We start from the raw sequence: 24,834 nt of genomic DNA on the forward strand, positions 1-24,834 counted from the left end.
GAAGCCTTACCACCGTCTTGAAGAGCCTCGAAAGTGTAACCCAGGCTTGGAGCGTGAACGAACGTCTGCCGTGATGATCCTTTGAACTCCAATTTGTCCCGCTGTTGGGGTGTTTTGACTTTGGGGGTTCGGCACTGGAAAAAAAACAAAAAGGGGGAAATTGACTTCATTCAAACATCGCAAACGATTGTAATGCGCTCGACCGACATATGCCGTTTCGATGTAACAATGACGTCAGTTTACCATGTTAGTCTCGTGCATCCGACGTACATGACCGAATGAAGTTTCTTTTTTCCCTTCCGCCCCTCCCCCTTTTCCTCTTCCCCCCTCCGTCGCCCCTCATAAGCGTCCTCCCTGCGCATTCGCCGCACACGCAGCACACAAAGAGCAGGATGAAAAAGTCCGCGTCGGTCTTCATCGTCCTCCTGGCGGCAACATTTTGGGCGACCGGCGACGCCGATAACAACGCCGCCAGCGGGACCGCCGGCACGACTGCGACCCCTGGGTTGACCTCCACGGCGAGGCGGACGCCAACGCCGCCGCTCCCCAGCAGAGTGACGCTCGGAGCGGAGAAGAAGGAGAAGGAAGACAAGGAGAAGGAGAAGCTGGCGCTGGGTACGACCGACCGCACCTCATTACGGCCACAAACATAACCCTGTCCTTAAAACCCTAACCCTGACTGAAACCCTTCATTTTAAACGCAAACACTTGTTACACTAACCCTATCTTAAAATCCCAAACCTGACTTGAAACCCTAATACTAGTCTGAAACCACAACTTAAACCCTAATTTGAAGGCTCAAACCTAGTTTGAAACCCTAACCTTTGCCTGGAACCCCAACCCGAACTTGAAACCTTAATTTGAAACTTTCGACCTATCTTGAAGCCCTAACCGCAATCAAAAACAAAACAGGTGAAACACCAACCCCAACTTGAAATCATAATTTGAAACAGCAACCCAAACTTCCAACCTTAATTTGAAATCAGAACTCTGTATTAATACCCTAACAAGATTTAAAACCATCATTTGAACTCCTAACCTTTCTTTGAAACACCAACCCTGATTTAACCCCCTAATTTGAAAGCCTAACTCTGGTTCAAAAGTGTAATTTGAAACCTTTTCCTAAATGGAGGTTTGTCATCTTTTGAACGCCGACGTTGGCAGACGTGTTCCGAAAATGTGTTGTCATTTCTTTCAAACTCTGAGCTTGATTAAACTTACAGCTGAAAGCAGATGTTTACCTGTTGCAGGTCAGTTCGGCTAACCAAAACCATTTCTATTTACCAAATGCCAGAAGAATTTTGGGGGGGGCTTTTTAAGTTTTCATGACTTTCATCAAGGAAGTTTATGTCCAGTGAGATTTCCACAATTTGGGAAAGCCCAGTTGATGATGTAATTTCTTTGGAAGCTTTTTATTGGTTTATTGACAACATTTGAGTTATTTCGAGAGACGCCTCCAGATGTATGTATTTGAAGTAGGCAAACCTGAAACATACCACCTCTTTGTGTAACATCATGGAAAAGTCAGGAAGAGAATTGTGGACTTGCGCAAGTCCGCTTCATCCTTGGGTGCAATTTCCACATGCCCGGAGGTGCCCTGTTAATTTGTTCAAACAAATATACCCAAGGGTTCTGTGTCCCAAACGTGCGCATCAACCCAAGAACAAAAGCAAAGCAAAGTTTCATCGGATTTCATGTCATTCTGGTTTCAACTGAAAAATCCAAATCCATCATATCGACGCGTGCGCTTGAATCTCTAAAGCAGACGAGTCGAGCGAAAACGCAGCGTCAGCGTGTTATTGCCTTGTTCTCCGAAGCCTTGGAATTCGCAGCAGCTGGAGCGTTGGGGTTTACACTCGACCCCGTCTCTAGTTTCAAACGTGAATCGCTTATCTGGGCTCCTTCCTCCTCCTCCTCCTCCTCCTCCTCCCGCTTGCAGGGCTGACCGAGTGAGAAAGTGGGAAAGCGGGCCTCTCCACATCCCGCATAGCTGAGCCGAGCCACGCTCCGATTACATCTCGCTCGCAAGTCGTGGACTTTTAACCCCTCGCTGGTGCGCGCACAGCCATGTCCGCCCAGTCCCGAAAGTAACGTGCGCGAGTATCGGCAACACGGGTCATTTGTCACGTAACATACGGCAACAAACGCAGGCGTCACGTTACGTCCGTCATGTATGTAACAAGGAAGAGCACCAGGGGGATTATTCATCCATATTTGAAAGATGCGTGAACCTCCTCAGACTCTGACGTACGCCCTCTCTGCAGCAGCCCGCTTCTTCTTTGATTGTTACTCTTATCTTTTGCCGGTTGAATGAAAGTGCTCAAGTACAATAACACAGCGTGCGCCTCGCCGTTTAATGTGGCAGAGCGTCCAGATATGAAATTGCTCCGTGCACGGGTACGAGTCGCCAACTGTCATTTCCCGTCCAATCGGAGTCACTTTTCCTTCAACCTCTCTTTCGACGGTCTCCTCTACGTTATCTGGCTGTCTGGTCGGCTGACCACCACACCCGACGCGTCGCCGAGGCCTCTCGCGCCCTCATTCACAGTGCTCCACTTTTTCAACATTTTGTTATGTCACGATGGAATGCATGACACTTTTTTCCCCTTCAACTTCTGAAAAGGTGAAGGCCAGCGAATACTTTCCGGATGCAGTGTTCACCGGCATTCCCTTTGTCCTCATTTTGTGATAGCGTTATTCCAAAAATTAAAAAACAACAACAAAGAAATCACGAGTACAAAGCACATCTGTATTCAAACCTTTCCACGAAGCTCAAAACGGATCTTAAACCATAGTTTGGAACCCTAACCCTGACTTAGAACCCAACTTTGAAACCATAACCTTCGTTAAAAACCCTTATTTTAAACCCAAACTCACTAAAAAAACCCTACTTTGAAACGCAACCCTGACTTAAAAGACCAAACACAAACATTTGTTTGAAACCATGACACCCTAACCTTTGTCGAAAACCTTAATCCAGGTTTGAAACTCTTGTTTTAAACCCTAACCCTGGCACAAAACCCATATTCCAAACCCTAACTGTGTCTTGAAACCCCGTCACTGATCCCAAACGTGTTTTCTGGTTCCTCCAGCTTGTCCTCCCCTGGGTCTGGAGTCCCTGAGGGTGGACGACACCCAAATCCAGGCGTCCTCCTTCCAGAGGTTCGGTCTGGGTCCTCACAGAGGCAGGCTGAACATCCAGGTTTGATGATTTTGGTTTTTTTTAACCATAAAAATAGCACTCTGTAATATTGTACATTACAAAAACATACAGTAATTACGTCATTAAATAGAATGTGAATCATTAAAAGTTTCTGCCACTTATTTTGCTTCATTTCAATGGATATCGTGCTGCTCCTTCTGGCGCGCATGCCTTGGCCACCTGGGTGCAGTATAATACAGACATCCGGATATACAGTGATTGAAAAGCACTCCCTATTTTGTTTATTTGAGAATTGACTGCAATAATTTTTAACAAGAACAAGGATTTTTTTTTTTTTTTTAACAGCTTTGGAAAAACTCGAAGGGCAAATAGAAGAAGTTAGTTTGTCTTCCTCCCCACACAAGAGTTCCTTGTGAAATGGGTTGAGAAGCGAGTGGCGAGTGCCGCCGCCCTCGTCCAATTTGTAATAAAACTCAATTCTACGCACTTTCAATTTCTTGTAAGAATGATAATTCAGAACGAAATGACAAGTGCTTAAAACTAGGGAGTTACTGTCCAATCACCCTGAAGAGTACATGGAGATGTCACAACTATTGTTTGTATTTGTGATGAAATGTTTATTCGAAATGTAGTTGGACAGAAAGACGGTTTGCGATGGGACAGACAGGGAAAGGAAAGACTAAAGAAAGCCCAACAAAGAACAAAACGGCTTTGGAACAACGTTAGTATTAAACGGTATGAAATGGGCCAGGGAGTCCGAAAGCAATTAAGTGTCCCTTTCCAGGAGCCAAAAAGTTTGCGGTTTCTCCCGGCGCTGACCTGAGCAATGTTCTTTCCAGTCGGGCATCGAGGACGGCGACCTGTACGACGGCGCCTGGTGCGCCGACTACAAGGACCGGCACCAGTGGCTGGAGGTGGACGCCCTGCGCCTGACCCGCTTCACCGGAGTCATCCTGCAGGGCCGCAACACCATCTGGAGGTCGGGCAGCGGCGTCGCGGGCACCCGCAACGCCGGGAACTCAACAAGCTTTTGCTTTGTTTGATTGTCTTGTTCGTTTGTGGGCGCGTTTAGACGAGACTGGGTCCAAAGCTACAAAGTGCAGCTGAGCAACGACTCCATCAGCTGGAAGAGCAGCATGAACGCAACACAAGAAGCTGTAAGACCCGCACACACCGATTTCAAAACCTGCGTCAGTCTTGAGACCCTAAACTGAAATCTTAACCCTTACTTGAAACCCACATTTTTTTTTGAACCTGATCTGTTGTTTGAAATGCTTAACTAGTCACGAGAACCTGACTTGAAACTCCAATTTGAAAGCCGAACCCGTTCTTGAGACCCTCATTTTAAACCTTAGCCCTGACTTAAAACCCTCAACCCAGGCTTGGAACCCCAATTTGAAACACTAACCCTAACTTGCGCCCTTTAAGGAATAAGCCGCAATTTGTGGCGCCCCCTATCGCTGGAATTCAACATTACAATAAAGCCTTTGTGCTTTGATATGACAACGGCTAAGTGCTTGTCCGGCCTCCTCCTCCTCTTCCGTCGCACTACCTCACCGGGTCTCCAAGACTGAATCTCAAACATTTCGACGCTCAAGCTTTTGAAATGTCTTAGATGTATTTTGGGGTTCAAATTTTTTTTTTTTTTTACCGGCATTACCAGATAACGAGCAACCCTTTATTGCTCAGTGACTGTTTTTTGCCAATGTCTTTATGTCTCCAAAGTGTTCTGAGTCAATTGACTGTCCGTTGTCGTAACTAGAGCGGCTCCAACTACCGGAGACAACTTCCTTGTGTTTTTGGGACATACTTAGCAAATAAAGATGATTCGGATTCTCCTCCGACGTGTTGCTTCAATTGCTTTCTCTTTCCTCTATGGCTCAGCCGACCTTTGCGCTGTCCATATATGGGCCTGGCAATTTGTAGGTAAAATACGTCATGTCGGCTATGTATAGGATAGTCACTAAATATAAACCATAAATATTGAAATATATAACAAAATGTGTCATAAGCTGATAGACTTCAGCAGCATTTTGGCATGGACTGTGTTTGTGACTAGGGTGAAAATAACTTTTATTTTTTATTTTTTTTTTAAACAAAAAAAAATTGTGGATTGTATCTTTAACCTTAATTTGAAACCCAACCCGGGCTTGAATCCCTGGTATCAAAAGCGAATCCTTGCTTGAACCCATAACCCTTGTTTAAACCCATAAAGCAGGCTTGTTTGGAAACAAGCATGAAACAGTTAAAAGGAATTGAACGCAAACCCAGCGGGGATTGCGTAACACCAACCGCACTAATCATTTCATGGAGCCGCACAGCATTTGTTCCAAATCATGCAAAGCCACATTCATATTTCCATCCAGGTTTGTATTCGTTTTTGTCTCCTTCCCCCAACTTGTGACGATGTCCCACTCAATCCAGATCTTCGAAGGCAACGGCGACGGCGAGACTCCGGTGCTGGCCGTGCTTCCCGTCCCCGCGGTCGCGCGTTACATCCGCATCAACCCACAAAGTTGGTACCCCGACGGAGGCATCTGCCTCCGAGCAGAGATACTCGGATGTCGCCTCGACGGTACACACACGCATTTACATTTTAGAGAACAGATTAGGCAAAATCGGATCTTAAATCCAAAATGCAACCGGGGGAGACCAAAACACCTAAACGCAATGTGGGAGGGGGACCAAAAACACAAAAGTGCATCCTGGTGGGGAACCAGAAACACCATCTAAGATGCATTTCGCTGCACAATGCAAAGCGCCAACAAGTGTTTTAGGTGCCGCGGCCATAACGCAGCGATTGCGTGTTAGCTGATGTGTTGTTGGATCTTTCCAGAGACCCAGGAGAGCTATTCCTCAGAACCAGAAGCGAGATCGAAGGATAAGCTGGATTTCCGACACCACAACTACCAAGAGATGCGAAAGGTGAACGTTCACGACCAGCTCCTCGGATTTGATCCCGTGAAAACTTCTAACCTCCCTCTCGCTTTCTCCGGAAGCTGATGAAGTCGGTGGCGGAGGAGTGTCCCGACATCACGCGCATCTACACCGTCGGGAAAAGCCACATGGGCCTCAAGCTCTACGTCATGGAGATCTCCGACAATCCCGGCAAGCACGAACTCGGTGAGGGGTGCCGCGTTAAATCCAAACGCACCGGACACTTTATTAAGATGACTCTATGACGACCAGGCGAGCCAGAGTTCCGCTACGTGGCCAACATGCACGGAAACGAAGTCCTGGGTCGCGAGCTGGTTCTCAACCTGATGCAGTACCTGTGCCGCGAGTACAAGAGGGGCAACCGGCGCGTGGTCCGGCTCGTCGCCGAAACTCGGATACACCTTCTTCCTTCCATGAACCCGGACGGATACGAAGTGGCTTACAGCAAGGTACGTCGTCCTTCTCGACAGGGTGCGGGAAAACCGACTCGGACCGAAATTCCCGCCGTTCCTCAGGGCTCCGAGCTGGCCGGCTGGGGCGAGGGTCGGTACACCTTCGAAGGAATCGACCTGAATCACAATTTCCCGGACCTCAACACCATTATGTGGGACGCTCAGGAGATGGCGGAGGACCCGTCCAAAGTGCCCAACCACTACATTCCCATTCCAGAATACTACACCAAAGAGGACGCCCTGGTAAGGGAACACTCATCCCCAAAAATCAATCAATCGATCAATTAATTAATTAAATTAAATAAGCATGCATCCTCGATTAGGTGTGTGGGGGGGGGAATCAAAACCGCCAAAATAGATTTGAGCTGGGGTAGTGGCAACATACATCCGAGAAGGGGGACCAAAGACCACCAAAATGCAACCTAGAGTAGGGGGCAAAATATAAATATGCATTCTGGATGGGGGACTAAAAATACGGATTTGGATATGAGTTGAGGTACCAAAAAGAACCAAATGCGTCCTATGAGACAGACCACAAACAACAAGATGCCTTCTGGATGGAGGACCTAGAATATCAAAATGGATTCCGGGAGGGGGACCAAAAACACCAAAATGGATCCCAGAAGCGGGACTGAACAAACTACTGCTGGCTCTTCGCATTGTGCAGGAAAAATGTTCCCTGGGGAACTCAAAATACGCAAACTCATCCTGGGAAAGGGGACCAAAACCCCCAAACGCATCTCAGGTGAAGGATACAAAAACGCTAACTAGATCCTATCGGGGGAGTGAACACACTCATTAAACGCTCCACATTGCACAGGAGAGTTCGTCCTCGGATAGGAGACCCAAAACTGATTGTGATCTGTACCGCGGTCGGTCAGGTGGCCTCGGAGACACGCGCCGTGATCAGCTGGATGCAGGACATCCCGTTCGCGCTGGGCGCCAACCTGCACGGGGGGGAGCTGGTGGTGACGTACCCGTTCGACGGCACCGAGGGCTGGGCCCCGCAGGCCCGCACGCCCACCGCCGACAACGCCTTCTTCCGCTGGCTCGCCACCGTGTACGCCTCCACCAACCTGGCCATGGCCAATGCCGAGCGCCGCCCGTGCCACTACGAGGACTTCCAGGCGCACAACAACATCATCAACGGCGGAGCCTGGCACAACGTGCCCGGAAGTCAGTCTACGCGCATTTTCACGTTGCACGATGCAACATTTGGTCGACTCAGTAGCGCCCTCGAGAATGTTTTTTCAAAGTTCAGCCCTTTAGGCCCGTTTCCCTTAGCAACGTGAAATTTGGTAGGCATGTCTGCCACGCGGAGACCATCAAAAGTCTCGGGAAGCCGTGCCTTAAAAGACACAGGAAGTCAGCCATTTTGACTTTTTTTCTGAAGCCAGTTTCCCTGAACAAATTTGGGAGGCATGTCAATCATGGGTTGACCCACAAAAAGTCTCAAGGAGCAATGTCTAAAAAGACATCGGAAGTCAGCCATTTTAGATGCCTTTTTAACAGAACTGATATTGCATGCAATAATAGTTAAATAGCGCTAGGATTTGGGGGGGAAAATGTTCAGATAGTTTCTTCGCATTGACGCATCACTCTTTTGACACTTAACAATTTGGATCGTAATGTCCTCCTTGTCAGGTATGAATGATTTCAGCTACTTGCACACCAACTGCTTCGAGGTGACGGTGGAGCTTTCCTGCGACAAGTTCCCTCACGCCAGCGAGCTTCCTGCTCAGTGGGAGAACAACAAGGAGTCCCTCGTCCTCTTCATAGAGCAGGTCGCTTAACATCACGTTTTTGGCCACAGTGCAAAATAATTCATTATGGCGTCAAAAAAAACAAAAAACAAAACAGTAATTAGGACTTATTCTTGTCAATTTAATCGGACATTATGATCCCTTTTCTCCTTAAATAAAAGGAAAAAATAAAATAAATGCGACTTGATTCTCCTATTTGTTTAAAAAAACAAACTATGATTGTATTATTTAATTAAGATGAATCATTTATTATGATGATTTTCGTGGAAACTTAAGACTACTCCAGTAATTTAGCTTAACTTTTACTGTAAAAAAATAGGACTTGTCATCATTTTTTGTTTTTATTATCTAAAAAAATAAATTCCAAGACTAACATAATATTACCGCTTTTTTGCTCTAAAAAGCCTAACCTTTTATTACTACTTTCTGTGCCAAAAATAAATAAATTCAACTTTAATTTCTTTTTCCCCCCCTTCAAAAATAATATACCGGTATTACTTTTCCCCCTCAAAATAAAATTTTAGTCTCATATATTTCCAAACAAAATGGACAAACTATTTTTTATTCAATACGACCTTTTTTACTTTACTCCCCTCCTCCCGCCACACAAAAATGCAAATTTAGTTCTCTGAATTCTTTTTGTTTTGGAAAAGTAAGAAAACTAAGAGTTTTTAAAACTTCACAGTATTAAAACTTTTTCCCATTTTTTGTCGTCTATTGGATTTTAATAAATTCATGCTTTCTGGAAAAATGTGATTTTATCCTAATAAATTCCTACTTTCCCCCCCTCAAAAAGTTAAGACTATTCTCAAACGTTATGGCTTTTCTTCCTCCCAAATAACTTCAATTTCATATTAAAACTTTTTTCAACCATTTTGTTGTTGTTGCAATTTTATTTTTCTCAAAAATAATACTCTATTCTGCACAAAATACATTTTTTTTTTTTTAGTGTCTTCTGACAGCATTTTCGATGGTTTAGAGAATTCTCTTTTTTTTCTCTTTTTTCAAAAACTCAAGGACTTCAAAAACATTTTTGCAATTTTTCTTTACATTTTTGTTTAAATTTCTGCTTTTTTAAGTAGAAAAATTAAGAATTTAATCTTATCAGGACTTTGTTCACAAAAATATTTAGTCTCATAAAATGATTTATGTTCCTCAAAAAATGTACATAAAATATCAAATATGTCAAAACATTGTTTCTATTATTTTGTTGTTGATTTTAATTAATTCTGACATTCTGAAAAATCGAATAACTACTCCAGACGATTCTCATGAATTGTTTTTCTAAAACACAAGCAAACAATTTCTGGGCAAAATTAAGATTTTATCCACACAAATGATGACGTCATTTCGCCAGACATATTTGATCCTTTTTTGATGGTTTCGCAATGTTGTCTTGAGCATTTTTCCAAGATTGTTGCTATGTAAAACCGTCACTAGGTTCACCGAGGCCTTAAAGGGGTGGTGCGGGACAAAGAGAGCAAGAAAGGAATCGAGGACGCCGTGATCAGGGTGGAGGACCACGGGCACGACATCCGATCAGGTGAGGCGGCAAAACGGACCTTCACGCGGACCTTCACGTTGACCTCTCCCGCCCCTCCCCCAGCCGCCGACGGAGACTACTGGCGCCTGCTGAACCCGGGCGACTACAAGGTGGCGGCGTGGGCCGAGGGCTACGTGCCGGCCGTGCGCCACTGCCGCGTGGGCACGGAGGCCCGCGCCACCGTCTGCGACTTCACCCTGACGCAGACGCCCGCGCGGAGGCTCAAGGGGATCCGGGCCAAGGGCGGCAAGATCCCGCAGGACCTGCAGCTGCGCCTGCGGGCGCTGCGTCTGCGCAAGCTGCGCGCCAGCACCAAGGCCATCAACCAACGGCGAGAGGGCCAGCGGATGCAGCGAGAGCAGCCCAGGAAGGCGCGATCCTCCTCCTTGAGATTACGAGGATTCGGGATTTAAACAACTTTTTTTTTTTTTTTTTTTTTAATATAAACACGCTGGACATGGTCACGTGACCTCACTGTCAGACACAACATGAGGTCTCATTTGATTATGCTGTCCAAATGTACAGTCACTTAAAAAAAAAGAGTTAAGGACTATTAGGGCCAGGTTTTTCAATTGTATATAGTATATCATAAATTAAGATACTTTTCATTGACAAACAATTATGATAAGACTTAATGTGTGTACCATTCAAAAAAATAAGGTTACTTTTCATAAATTAGGACATTTCTGGAAAAAGTATTTCGTAAGACGACGTTTTAAATTCTTCAATGTTTTTCCTGATGTTTTCTTGTAAATTCAAACTTTTTTTTTTTAAATCACAAAAATCAAGATTTTAATAAAATTCAACTACGTACATAGTTTTTTCAAGAAATAAAACTTCTCATAAAATGAGTACATGAAAAATATGAGAAAAGTGTAACGCTACGACAATAAAGTTGTTTTTTTTCCCAATTGAAAAAAAGACCACGGTTAACATTCAAAACTAAATCAGACTTCATGCTTAATATATTAAGACAGAAAGTATGAATAATCTCACATGATTGTTCCTCCCCTCTTAACAGATTTTTTTTTTTTTTTCCTGATATCACAACAACAACAAAGTTATCCGCATAATATTCCAACTTGATTCTCATTGCATAATTGTACTGTGTGGCCCTAATATTCCTTTTGAAGTGTGACAAATGAGTGAAAGCAGAGAAAGTGACCGTCGTCCACGCGCGACTCCGTTCCACCACTGTTGAATGACGACAAATTGTATGAAGAGGTTTGTTTTTTGTTTTGTTTAGTTTTTTTTAACCGCCCTATTAACAAGTCTCAGCTGGTCTGATATAGAACTTTTTTTTTCTACTTTGACTCATCTCCAACAGGACCACACTGGCTCCAATAATATGAATAAAAATAAATATTGCTTTTACTGTATTTGACTGGACTGGAATCATTTTGGGGGACAAAGCCCGACCTTTTCAGCCATTTCGTGGCGAAGGGGCAGCGGAACAACAAATAGCAAAGCGAGGCAAACTTTATTTTTTTTCAGGACAAAGTACCTTTCTTTTTTTTTTTTTTTTTTAAACTTCTTTTTTTAATTTCATAGCTCAGGATGGGTTGATGCATGAATACAACATGGCCGCGCACAAGCACACAGGAGCTCTGGAAATGTTTTCTGTTGAATTCACATTTTAGGCTTATTTCATTCTTACAATTAGAGAAAAGTGGGTGAACCTCATCTCCAGTTCAGTTATTCCTTATTCAGACGGCACATATAGGAAAAACCTGAAAGACGCGTCGCACACGCACACACATAAAGGCTAAATAAATAAGACAACAAACGTTTTCCTGGCTTGTCCTTCAGGTCCGCTTTGAATATCTGCTTTGAAATGACTTCAAAATGTCCTGTGAGCATAACAAATGAACGTAAGAACAAACTTTGTTCGTTCAGATGTAATACATATTCGGGCCACGCTGGAAAGAAAAAAAAAATGTAGAGAATAAACTCGTAAATTTATGAGGGGAAAAAATAAAAATAATCTAGAAAAAGACTTTTTTTCCTTCACAGTAAATCATTATTTCATGAGATTTAAAAAAAAAAAAAAAAAAAAAAAGTCAGCCTATTAAAGTTGGCGTTTGTCGAGAAGAAAAGTCTCAATATTACGAGAAATTATTTCTAGAAACAGTTGTTTATCTTTTCCAGAAAGTCTGAATATTAAAGTTGTCACCTGTCGGGAAAATAAAACGCGATTGAAAGAGTGGATTTTTTTCCCCCAGAAGGTTGTCATATTAACAGATTAAAGTCACGTTTTTGTCAAAATTCCTTTCAACATAAAAGTTTGACTTTTTCCAGAAAGTCCAAATATTAAAGTCGTCGTTTGTCGTGAAAAAAGGTTGCAATGTTACAAGAATAGTTGTAAAATGTTGTTTTCGAGAAAGTCGATTTTTTTTCCAGAACGGTCGTAATATCATGAGATTATATCCATCGTTCTACGAGGAAAACCAAACTCACCATATTATGAGATTAAAGTTTTATTTTTGAGAAAATAAAGGGGCATTTTAAAAAAAAGTCAGATTATTAAAGTTGTCGTTTGTTGAGAAACAAAGTTAGATTAGGAGAATAAAGTTGTTTATTTTTCCTGAAATTTTTTTTTTTTCTATACAAAGATATTTGTTTTTCAAGAAAGTCAGAGTATTAGAAAATTATGGTAGAGTTTAGAGAATGTTTTTGTTTTGTTTTTTTTAAATAAAAAAAGTCTATTTTCTAATAGAAGTTTTGGGGGCTTTTTCGGGAAAGTTGGAATATTAGCTATCTTTTGTCAAAAAAAAAATTAGTTACAAGAATGGTGGTATTTTTATAGAATTCTTTCCTAGTAAAAAAGTGAGTTTTTTTGAGAAAGTCGTATTACAAGATTAAGGTTGTTGTTTGTTCATAACATTACGAGAATGTGTTTTTTCTAAAATCCTTTTTTCTTAGAATTTTTTTTTTTTTCGAGAAGATAAATTTGAATTTCACGAGATAAATCAAATGTCACAGTTTCTTTTGCGTTTAAGAATTTACCCCTAAGAAAAATTAGTAATAATAATAATATGATTTCTATTGCGTTTTTCAGTTTTTTTTGTTTTGTTTTTGTTACGAAAAATCTCGTAATATTACGATATTACGAGATTTAGCTTGTATTCTCTCAAGAATGGAAGTCGTAACATTATGAGAATTCACAGTCAAGAAGCTGCACAATGATGACTTTATTTTCTCTAATATAAATATTTTTCCTGTTCCAGTGTGGCCCTAACAGCCCTTATTAATAACCAAATTTGGCTGGTATGCATAGTAGTTCACACTTGGCTTTCATCTTTTCTTTTTGTTTTTTGAATCATTATCAGTTCGGGAAAGCTTACCCCCCTCCCACAAAAAAAAAAAAAAAAACATGGATGGATTAGAGGGAATTTTTCTTTGGGTGGTCTTTGTTATTGTGGATTTTTGCAGTGTGGAAAGTGTCAACATGGTTGAATGGGAAAAAAATTCAAGACTATTTTCCATTCTAAGGTTCGCTTCTAAATTTTGAACAGGAAGCCAGAACCAGAAGAGCGGAAACAATCCACCCGACCGGCACCGAGGATCGCCGAACGCAGAAAAATGCTGAAAGGCCACGAAAGCGCAAACGCGAACGAAAGCGAGAGCTGAGGCAGCACCTGTCGATCCCGAGCGACGTCCGTCTTTTGCTTGCTTTGGTCGCTCCGCTCTCGATTCAACATTGAACCGTCCGGCTTGCCGCCCCACCAAAGTTCCCTGCTTCCATCCACACGGCTTCGCTTCCTCATTCGGGTGCCGGGCGAGCAAGCCTTCACGCTCACATTTAGTACACGCGCGCGCGCACACACACACACACACACACACACACAATTTAGTCTTCAATTAACCGGAGATGACTTTTTGGCAAGACATTTTGTACGGGGTGGGGGGGAGGGGGGTAATTTTCAAGAAAGTTGGATTTATCAATCATCGTTGCTCGAAAAAGTTGAAATATGAGATTAAGATTTTGTGAGATACATTTTTGTAGAAAACTTTTTGAGGGGGGAAAGTAGGAATTCACAAAACAGTTGGAACATGAATTGTCTTTGGTCTAGAAGAAATAGAATATTGTGAGATTAAAGTCATTTTTTCCCCGACATTTTTTTCGAGGGCGAGTTAAAAAGTTGCAATATTACAAGACAGAAGTTGTGTTTTCCATTTTTTTTCTGTGTGGGGAAAAAAAGTCATTTGGGAAAAAAAAGTTTTTTTTGAAGAAAGTCGGAATACTAAAGTAAAAGAAATAAGTTTTTTTTAAGTTGTATTTTTTGAGAAAGTTGGACTACTAGTCATCTTTCGATGAGAAAGTCGCTGCCTTATTATGAGATTTAAGCAGTATTTTTTACAGGATTTTGGGGTGGAAGGTCATATTTTTCATGTTTTAGTTTTTTCCAAGAAAGCCTTTTATCGAGAGAAAATAATGCTTTCTGCATCAAAAGTTTTTTTTTTTTTTTATCTTCTAGAAAATGGATTTCTGGTGAGCTATTTTTGGAACAGGCCCGCCGGCTCCTCACGTGATCCATGAGGGCAACCTGGTTGCTGACAACTGATTTGGAGTCTTTAATCAACCTAGAATAACTTTTTGGCAAGAACTTTCTTTTATATAGAAAAATGTCTCTTAAACAAAATAATAATAATAAAAATAAAAGTTTGAATGGTAGTCATCTTTCGTCAAAAAAGTGGTAATATTGTGCGATAAAATTTTGGGGGAAAAGTTGTATTGTTTCAAAAAAAAAAAAAAAAAGAGAAACAAAGTAGCATTTTTCTAGAAAAAAAGTAACTTTTTCCAATCTAGTCAGAAGATTTAAGTTACTGTTTGTCAAGGAAAAAAGGGTTTAATATTTCAGAAATAAAGCTGTTTTTCTTGAGAATTGTCCCCCCCCACCCCTCCAGTAAAAAGTCGTATGTGGCAGACCCTGCCGATCGCAGGGCACGCATAGGCAAACAAGCATTCACACCTCTGGACAATTTCGAGTCTTCAATCATCATCATCGACCGCGCATGTTTTCGGAACGCGGGAGGAAGTCGGAGTACCCGGAGAAAACCCCCGTAAGCGAGGGAAGCACATGAGAACGCTCCACACAGGAAAGCCCGATTCCAACCCCGAACCTTCGGAACCGTGAGGCAGACATGCTAACCGCTCGTCCGGCGTGCTGCCCAAAAGGTCCACTTTAAATCTGCAATTTAAGGCGGTACCGAGTGTCGGCGCTGCCGGTCCGAATGAAACGAAATGTCCCTTTGTCGGCGCTCAGGTCGGAACGCTTTTTTGTGTTTTTGTTTTTGTTTTTTAAAACAAACGTTCCCGCGCAGAAAGGTGCGCACAGACGACGCGGGCGTACCTGGGCGCGCTCCGCTAGAACTTGGGCTGGTAGAGCGCCACCCGGCCGCTGAGGCAGCCCGAGGCCACCTGACAGTGGGTGGGCGAGAACTTGGTGGTGAGCACCACGTCGCTGTGCGAGTAGATGGCGCGCACCTCGCGCAGGCAGCCGGTCTGCACGGGCACGCAGTCGGCCAGCTCGCCGCAGCTGTCGTCGAAGGCCAGCAGACGCACGCCGTAGCCGTACGGCGAGCAGATGAGGCGGCCGTCCGGGCTGAAGCACAACTCCTTGATGTAGCCCCGGCCGACGTTGGCCTCCTCGATGTAGTGCGTCAGGCGCAGGGAGCAGCGCGGCGACAACGGCGGACGGGCGGGCGCGCCCTCCTGGAACTCGTACACGCACGTCCACTGCGGGCGACAACGACGGGGGACGGTTGAAAGCGAAGACCGAGGCGGCTCGAAAAAAGGAAAAGGCCGTGCTGACCTCGCGGTCGTCCATGTTGCTGGAGCAGCGGATGAGCGTGGCCCAGCCTTTGGGGTGCAGCTGCAGCGACGTGATGCAGCTGCCTCGGTCCCGCTCGCCCGGGATCTCCGGGGTCAGAACCTCCAGGCTGTTCCTCGGAGAAAGGCCTGCGGGCACAGGATTGAGGTCCGCCGATAGAAGAAAATGCGTTCGTAAAAATGGCCTTTAAAATGGGTCATTTCTGGAAGCTAGAGTCGTGCCTCGTTGATGTTCCAGAACCCGATGACAATCCGTCAAATCGGTGTTATAAAATATTGCATTGAGACGTTCGTGTTGAAATACGTGAGTTGTGTTTTATACGTACACTATATACTATTTCATACTTGTATTTTCTTTTTTGGTCGAAAAGCATCTCTCACCTTCTCTGTGAGGGTGCAGCTTGCCGGAGTCGTTTCCGTGGCGAGGTCCGGCCGAGCGGGACGCCAGCGCGCCTCCGTCTAAGCGCGAAACGTCAAAGAAAGCCGTTTGAAGCGGGCGACGGAACGCCGAAGAGCGCGGGGGCGAAGGGCGCGCCGCCACCGACCTGACGTGAGGGGGGTGCGCCTGGCTCGCAGCATGCGGTAGCTGCCCACCTCCAGCGACTGGGTGAGGTCCAGGTCGTGCAGGATGAGCAGGTAGCCCGACGACGTGGAGATGAGCATCTTGGAGCAGTCGGGCGTCAGCCGCATCCTCATCAGGTAGCGCGTATGGAAGAACTTCTTGTGCGGGCAGCCGTCCTCCGTGAATCTGCGCGGGACGTTTCGGCACCGTGTCAGCGAACGGAAACGCCGGTACGGTGCCGCCTTGACTTCTTGGAATTTCATTTGTTCCACGACGCGAAGCATCTTAAATCATCCTGCGCCACCGAAATGAACGGAAATCCCGTTCATTTGTTTTTCAAACCTTCCAAAGCCTCTTTTTTTTTTTTTAAATACATTTTATTCTTCGCTATCTGGCCAACTGCTGTCTGTTGTGAAGTGACTTCAGTTTGCCGCCACCATCTAAGCGCTCGTATCGACGTTATTTCCCCCCCGAGTGAAGATGCTAAACGATGCCACCGAAGCCCGGAAGAATAGGAAAGCAGTAATTGGTGTCAAGGAATTGTATTGATGCTATTTTATAAAGGTATAGTATTAGTATTGAAGTAGTTCTAGATTTATCTACTGTGGTTGCGGTAGTTTCTTTAATATCCTCCACTGCCTATTACAACTTGGAATGACTACAAACACTAAGAATTTGCAGTTCCGTGATTCGTCGTTTATGATTCAACTCCTTGTTGCGTTTTATGATTTTTGCGATCATTTCATCATTGAGATACTTCAGGTGCGTCTCGCGCGGACGTCCTAATTTGGGCATCACGACGCCACTATTGAGAGCGTCTTAAACAAATCCGAGCTCTTGTTATTCGTGTTGTTATTTTAGAGTGAGAGCGCGGCAACCTGTTGGTGTCCCACGTGATGACGTTGCCGTCGAAGCCGGAGGTGACGAGCAGGCGCGTGTTGGTGTCGTACTCGATGTTCTTCACCCAGCTGGCGTGGCCGTGCAGCGAGCACACCTTGGAGTTGAGCTTGCGCAGGTCCCACAGCGCGATGGTGGTGTCGTCCGAGCACGTGGCGAAAAGACGGTTGTCCAGGAACCTGCCGACAGTCGGCGGGTGCCCGCGACGGACGGGGTTAACGTTCAGAAACATTTTCAGCAAACGTTGTGGAGCTAGCTCCCTGCAATCGTTTTCTTACTCAACATATTCGTATATTAGCGCAATCCATATGAACGGCTGAACGTGGGCACCGGCCGTCATGGCGTAGCTATAACATGAATGGATTTTTTTCATGAGAAAAAGACAGTATTGTTATATTTGTATTCAATATTGACCGACAAAGGATTTGTAATAATAGGGGGTTTCGAGGCCGGGAGTTTCTTTGGCTGGAGGAAGGTGATTGGAAGAAGGAAGTGAACAAAAGTCACCTTATGTTGTTGACACAATCCTCGTGGGCCTCCGTCAAGGTTTTGATGTGTCGGGACGAGACGGGGTCGAAGAGCAGGACCTCGGTCTGCTCGCAGGCCACCGTCAGCACGGACCTGAACATCGCACATCATAACAAAACAAAAATAAATAAAAGAAAAAAATCACACATTGAATTCTGACCACTTTGTGCAGACAACAAACCTGTCATCATAACATGGACAAAGTGTAAAAAAAAACATATATTAGAATACTTATTTGAAACCAAAAATAATAATAATTGAAACCAACATTTTGTTTTTAATTTTGCGTGTAAAAATGCACATTTTTATGAGTGCACTGCCTGGAGGCCCGAGCGGCGAGACGAACGTGAGGCAGCCCGCTGCTTCGGCTGGACCCGCTTTCGTGAACCGTCCGCCCGGCTACAAATCCCAACTGACCCGCAAACAGAATGCTAAATAAACAACAATTCTGATGCTGAACACCGACAGGGACTCTTGTTTTGACACATTTGAATCGCAGATGACTGCCGCAGCAAACTGGAGACTGTGGAGTCGCCGCTTTAGCTCACGTTGCATAACAAAAAATGTAAAAAAAAATACTCATTCTACGGTTAGGGCTTCAGGTTAGGCTTTCAAGCCAGGGATAGTGTTTTAAATTCGGGTTTGGGTTTCAAATGAGATTTTGAAACCAGAGCAAAGGTTGCAAGCAAGGATTAAATTAGCATTTCAAGCGTGTGTTTTGGGTCTACAGCAAAGATAAGGTTTCAAGCAAAGTTTTGTTTCAAGTCTGAGTTCAGGTTTGCATACCAGGGGTTAAATCGGGGTTTCAAGCCTGGTTTTGAATTTCAATATACATGTCAAACAAGCGTAATGTGTGCAACGGAGCATTGAGGGCCTCCGTGTCGGAATTGGGTGGTGACCCGGAGAGGAAGGCCTCACCCGTCTGGAGAGTACTCCAGGTTGAATACGGCTCCGTGGGTCTTGGTGCTCAGGTTGACCGAGTCAGCCGCCGGGTTCATGGAGCTGTACAAGCTGGTCATGATCCGAAAGTTGTCCCGCACCGGGTCCACGAACACGCCCCGCCTGATGGACCTGTTCTGAAGCCAGGAGAACAGACTCCTCGGCCGGCCGGCGTCGCAGCCCGAACCCCCGCCGCCGTCAGCCGGTCGAGGCCCGGAGGCGGGCTCTCCACGCTCTTCTGGGGTCGCGCTCGTTGCCGACGGGGAGGGAGGGCAGCTCCGGGCGAGGCCTCCGTCGCGGTCCGAGCCGTCCATGTCGGGCTCTTTGTCGCCGCCGCCGCCGCCGCTGCTGCTGCTGCTGCTGCTGCTGCTGCTACCGGCCCTGTCCCGCGGCTCGTCGGCGTCCTCCGAGCTCATTGCGGCCTCTGGAGAGATAGCTATGCCAAAGATGAGCGTTGAAAGCGGGGCCGCCTCAGCTCTGCGGCGGGGCCATAGTGGCGCAAGGGGCAGCTTTAAGCGGAGCTTCAAGCGGACAAACGTCGGTTGGTGTCAGACTCGCCAGAGCCGGACAGCCGCGCGTCAAAGCGGACGAGGCCAGTCGGTACACAACCGGAAAAATAGCGGGAACGCTTTCAAAATAATTGTTAGCAAGTGCCGAATCGCTCCGTTCTACGTTTGAAAATGACAACAATAACGCTTGACTCAAACAATTCATTTAAAATGACATATTTTATCTCGTTATGTTGGTATCTTAGCCACATATATAAAACACATCAAAGACGTTTATTTTACTCTGAAGTACAACACCGAAAGTAGTTTATAATCAATTGATAAGCTTGACTTCCGTTCATCACCGTAAACAAAAATGGCGTAGTTCCGTTTCCGCCATCTTCTTTCGGCGCCATCCAGGTTTGTTGCTTCCACCTTGTGGAGGGACTCTGCCTACACACGCACCACTTTTTAGTTATTTTTTTAATATATTTTTTAACTTTTAATCTACTTTTTATTATGTTTTCCCAACAGTTCACCATTTGGATTCACTGTTAGATCTACGATCTAGTCGTACTCAACGAAATCCTATTTATCAACTGCGGCCTGTCACACCAGGACTCGCGTTTTCTAATTGCCGCGAAGCAACAAAGAGAATTTAATGTCCAAAAATAATACATATATATTCTGACGACACATTCGTCCATGTTCTAAGTGCCTTTCAGCGCAAGAAACGGATGATGAACATTAGAAGACAACTGCACGTTCAAAAAGAATCTCTTGGCACTGACCTTTTCTTTTTTTGAAAAGTGCAACATCAAGAGATTGTCTTCTTTTTAGGAAACAAAGGATACGATAAACACTCCGATGGCATCTTTTATGTAAGACGCTGTTCCAATGTCTTTGCAAAATAAAAACATGATTTCAAAATATTTTTTAAAACAAATATCAAGACTCAACCTGTCATGCAACCTTACCTTGAGACCGTATCCCTATTTGAAGCCCTAAACATGGCTTGAAACCTTACCACCAAACTTTAAACCTGGCTCCTAACCATGACTTGAAACCCTAACCCACGCTTAACCCTAATTTGAAACCCTGCCTTCAAACCCCAAACTTGACACCCTTACACTTGCTTTAAACATTAATTTGAAAGCCTTGAAGCCCTACCTCGGAACCCTAATGCTCGTTTGAAACCGGAACCCGTCCTTGAAAAGCAAATTTTAAACACTCATTTATCACCCTAACATCAAAACTGATTTAAAACCCTAATCGTGGCCTGAAATCCTAATTTGAAACCTTAACTCTGGCTTGAAACCTTGAAGCTGTCTTGTAAACTTATTTGACTCGCTAGAGTTGTCTTGAAACCCGACATTGAAAGCCTAACTCTAGTTTGAAACCTTAACTCGAAACCCTGGCTTGAAACCCTAAAGTCTGCTTGAAACCGTAGTACGAACCCAAACCCTGGCTGCAAACAAAAATGAAATTCAACCCTGGCTTGAAAGCCTCATTTGAATCCCGAAACCCGAGTTGAAATCTTCATTTGAAACCTTCATCGCCCGATTTTCAAACCCTATTTTCGAATCCTCCAACGAGTCTCGAAACCCAAAGTCTAGTTTGAAAGCTGAACTTGAAACCCTTCCAACACGAAAACCTGAACCCCAGCTTGACGCCGCACGTCTTCGGAAAGCGTCACGCGAGCTTCCAAATACGCCGGAAATGTCTGTTCACGTCGAGGTCGGCTATCGTCAACAAGTCCTGGTCCTCGCAATCCGAAGTACCGGCGGCGCCGTCGTGACCTTTGTCTGTGCCGAATGTTGTTTGTTGCTGTTTGTCATTGGCGCACTTTCCAAATGTGTGCCGTTGCTATCATTTGATGCACGTCTGCTTCAATTTGATGTGTATTCATTTGTTTTTGACGCAGTCCAGCATGTGACACGCACGCACGCACGCACGCACGCACAAATTCCGAAGACTTGAAACACGGCCGACAAGGACAAGAAAAGTCCCATCAAACAAACAAAAACCAACAGACAGAAAAATGAATGTAAACTCAGGAAAGGCGACCAGTTCAGCCAAGAACTTGAAAGGAACCCCTAAAAACCGTAACGCTGTCTCGACACCCTAATTTGAAATCCTAACCTTGAGCTGTAAATCTGAGTTCGAGACCCTAACTCTGGCTTGAAAACTCTTATCGAAAACCCTAATCATCCATTTTTAGCCTCCACGAACCCCAAGCATAGTTTAAAATCCCTTTTTGAAACCCTAACCGTGACTCCCAACCGTACTCCACGTTTGAAACTGGAGTTTGAACCCCCTAACCGTGGCTTGAAATCCTCATTTGAAACCCAAACGCGAGCTTGACACCTTCATTTGAAACCCTATCCCTGTCTCGAACCCCTCTTTCAAAAACCCTAATTCCGACTTGAAGCCGTATTTTGAAACCCTAACCTCGGCTTCAAACACGAACCCGGGCCCGAAACCCTACCGTCGGTCCGAAAGCCTAACCTTAGTTTGAAACCCTACCACGATGTTTGCAAACGTCTTATTCGGATTGAACAAGGAGACAATCAGTCTGCAAACACGGAGGACGACAGACATCGGAGACGTTTTACACTCGCGAGACGATTGGGACAGTTTGACGTTAGACAAGCTCTCCAAACGAGTCATCGATCATCAAAATAGCTGGCAGTTCGGTTGATAACGGATTAGTTGTTGCCCCTCAACTGTTTTCCCGCATTAAAAACGGTCGCTTTTTTGTTTTTGTTTTGTTCGTTTTTGCCTTTTTGCGAGTCGGCAACGGATGAAAGCATTTCCGTTCATTCCGAAAAGGTTTGAGATACAGGTAGCGGAAGTCAACGCACAAAAACTCGGAGCGCAAGGTGGCGCGCTAACCCGTCTACGCGACGTATCGGGATTCATTAGTCGGTCATGATGGCCAGACGTCGTAACGGGCCCCCCGACCCCCCCGACCCCCCTGACCCCGTCCTCTTCCTCCGTCCCCCTTCCATGTGATCACATAACTTTACAGTAATTGGCGGAGCAAACATCAGCTGCTTCCAGTTAGCAAGGCAGTGACTCCAATTAAAGCTTCCACACGCACACACACACCCGAAAGTACTCTTTTGAAAAGGTGTGTGTTGGGCCAGCAAATCAGGTTATGGCCAGCGAAAACCTCGAGTCACGGGTTGCGCTTTCCCAAGCCGCAACGCGCCGGACGCCTTAGAAGTGGGCCTGCGCTCGGGGTCAGCGGCGAGGTGCCCTTTGGGGGGAAAAAAAAAAACAAACCAAAAAACGCTTACGTAAGTCCAGCGATGCGCGACCGCAACAAGATGGCGGAAGGGACAATCAACCTGCGTGTCCGAGGTAAAAGTCGATCGAGAAGAGCGTCGCATTTGGAATACGTGGCAGCACGTGATGAAGAAAAGGTTCGTGACAGGTTGAAATCAGGCGCGGCGATCATTCACGATATCCTTCACGAACTTTTGAAGCGATGATTTCGGAACGAACGAGATGAGCTTTACACGTCGTTGCGGAGTTTCCCGTCGTTTGGAGCAGAAAACCGAAAGGCTCGGCCAGGAACAGCGCAGACTTTTGCGAACGAAGAGTCGAATGCTTTTCTGCCGGAACGGAGAGCGCGGGCGGCGAGCAGAGGGCCGAGATCGGCCGGTTTCTTCGCAATGACTCTTTTAGAGAGCGACTCGCGCCGCTGAATTGACTGAATTCATGAGATCTATAACTTATGCAATTGCAAAAACAAACAAACAAAAAAAACATTCAAATGGGTTGGAATAAGTTTGGTCAATTGTGAACACAGCCACATGTCCAGCTATGAAAGCGTGCGCCCACTTATGCAAGCACATTATCTGTGTTGTTTATTTTCTACTTCCAGGACACACACTCACACTCGAATATAGATTTCAATTCGCCACATGAGTTATTGAGTCTAGTGTCCGAGAATCCCTTGAAAAGAAGTTACATGAATTACGTTCAGTTTATTTGCATTCGCCTTCCTTGATCACGAAAGAGTCGCAAAGGGCCCACAGCTGAGAAAGATCGGCGACATCCCCCGATCGTAACCCCCGCTAAAATCATACAATACGTCATATTAAAAAAAAGAATCATGTTTCCCTTTAGTTTTAATACAAAACAAAACAAGTACATTAGGAAAGTCTTCAGATTGAAGGGCTTTTTTTTTTTTAAATCATTTTGCAAAACTTGGCTTCAGTTTGTGATCGACACGCGTGCGTAATAACGGATCGCAGTCGTTGCATTTTAAGTCCCAAAACGTGAAGACGCGGGTATTTGGAAGTGAAAAATACAGTATTGCGCTTTCAGATTCAATCAATTTATGAAGGCCCAGGAATGATTGCCATTCCATTTTTTACATGAGCATTTATCAAAATGAAGCGGGCCGGTTCCGGCCATGAAAATACGATCAGGAGACTATCGAGATAAACACGCTTGTGCGGTCGTGGCGCGACCACGTCACATGTCCCCGCCGGACCGTGGCCGACCGATCGAACATGAAAAAGAGTCTCGTGTCGGCGGCGTGAAAAGCGGATTCGAAGCGCCGCCGTTGTTGTTGTTTTTGCAAATCAACACGATGACGCACATTTGGAACACTTTAAGTTTTCCCTTTTCTCCGTTACAGCTTGATTCCAAGATGGACTCAAATATTTGGGGAGGAATTTTTGGAATACATTTAAAAAAGCGACTTTTACTGTATTCAGAATGTTTCACTTCACCTTTCACTCTTAATAATACGCCAGCTGAGCTTTTATTTGGGGTTAAATCAGAGGAAACGTTCATTGCGAACACAGTCGCATCCTCACTCATAGGAGGGTGTGCGCACTTAGGCAACCGCATTATCGCAGTTGTTTTTAAGGCAATGCCGGGATTGGAGAGCCAGGTAGACAACAGGGCGTCCAGAAAGCATGTGACATGGATTTAACCAATGACAGCGCAGTGGCGGCGAGTTCAAAACGTTGGAAGGATTGCGGCAATAATTACAATGTAGAAAGTAATTCCCAAAATGTCTTAAATGAGCTGCTTGGAGTCGGAATGGTTTGAATGGGTCAAGACTGGTGGGAGGAGCAAGTAAATGTGTGAACAATTGGATTGGGGAAAGTGTGCAAATTGGGGAATGGAGGAATTACTGGACTGTGGGACATTGGAATTTTTGCTGCTTTGTTTAAATGTCTCATCCATTTTAAGTTGGAATTTGGGGGAAGGTGGAAAATAGTTGGCCTGAATGGGGCGAATCGGTTTACGTTGAAATCGTTTGAACTCTGCGGAGAAATGTGGAAGGGAACGGCGAAGATCGGTGCCGTGCAATTCGACGTCCTTAAAGTTTTGCGTGAGCGCAATTAACGAGCCAACGCGCAGCTGAGCAACTCATCAGCATCCGTTTCTAGTCCAATATGAGAAATAGGAGCAAACGCCGTGCGGCCGTTTCGGGCCGCTCAAATCCGAAATCGAGTCCGCGTTCACGTTGCCGGCGTGGCGCTAATTGTGCGTTTCCTCTGGCATTTTTCCAGGCCAGGAGCGTTTCAGCAGCAAAGAGGAGCGTGACGGCTGACGGCTTCTTCATGTGACCCCACGCCGCTCTTCCTCCTCAATCCCTCCCCCTACCGCGTCCAAAAAGACTCCTGCACATCCAGCTTGCACCATTTGCCACTGTGACTCCGCTCGCCTTTGGGAATTTCCCGCCCCCCCTCCCCAGCGGA

At 45.1% G+C, this 24,834-nt stretch overlaps 2 protein-coding genes across 4 annotated transcripts; one reads left to right on the top strand and one right to left on the bottom strand.

Annotated features, from left to right (window-relative positions):
* Positions 1–67: 67 nt before the first annotated feature.
* Positions 68–19,200, bottom strand: wdr32 (WD repeat domain 32). Of its 2 annotated transcripts, XM_061695379.1 has the most exons (8): positions 18,597–19,200; positions 17,658–17,771; positions 17,132–17,329; positions 16,237–16,439; positions 16,073–16,150; positions 15,675–15,820; positions 15,213–15,598; positions 68–134 (listed from the first exon to the last, which is right to left on the bottom strand). In XM_061695379.1, the coding sequence occupies exons 1-7, from the start codon at positions 19,031–19,033 to the stop codon at positions 15,227–15,229; spliced, it is 1,548 nt and encodes a 515-aa protein (XP_061551363.1). In that variant the 5' UTR covers positions 19,034–19,200; the 3' UTR covers positions 68–134; positions 15,213–15,226. The 2 variants fall into 2 exon arrangements, with proteins under 2 accessions (XP_061551363.1, XP_061551362.1); XM_061695378.1 differs by lacking the exon at positions 68–134 and having other exon boundaries at positions 14,636–15,598.
* Positions 367–11,235, top strand: LOC133412334 (probable carboxypeptidase X1). Of its 2 annotated transcripts, XM_061695376.1 has the most exons (11): positions 367–615; positions 3,093–3,202; positions 4,003–4,142; positions 4,236–4,320; positions 5,588–5,738; positions 6,000–6,088; positions 6,163–6,286; positions 6,353–6,549; positions 6,616–6,795; positions 7,434–7,728; positions 8,197–8,377. In XM_061695376.1, exons 1-11 carry the CDS (start codon positions 393–395, stop codon positions 8,343–8,345), a joined length of 1,743 nt encoding a protein of 580 aa, XP_061551360.1. In that variant the 5' UTR covers positions 367–392; the 3' UTR covers positions 8,346–8,377. The 2 variants fall into 2 exon arrangements, with proteins under 2 accessions (XP_061551360.1, XP_061551361.1); XM_061695377.1 differs by lacking the exons at positions 367–615; positions 3,093–3,202; positions 4,003–4,142 and adding exons at positions 9,756–9,858; positions 9,922–11,235 and having other exon boundaries at positions 4,153–4,320; positions 8,197–8,336.
* Positions 19,201–24,834: the final 5,634 nt, after the last annotated feature.

This window comes from Phycodurus eques, chromosome 14, assembly GCF_024500275.1.
Source record: "Phycodurus eques isolate BA_2022a chromosome 14, UOR_Pequ_1.1, whole genome shotgun sequence".
NCBI lineage: Eukaryota > Metazoa > Chordata > Actinopteri > Syngnathiformes > Syngnathidae > Phycodurus > Phycodurus eques.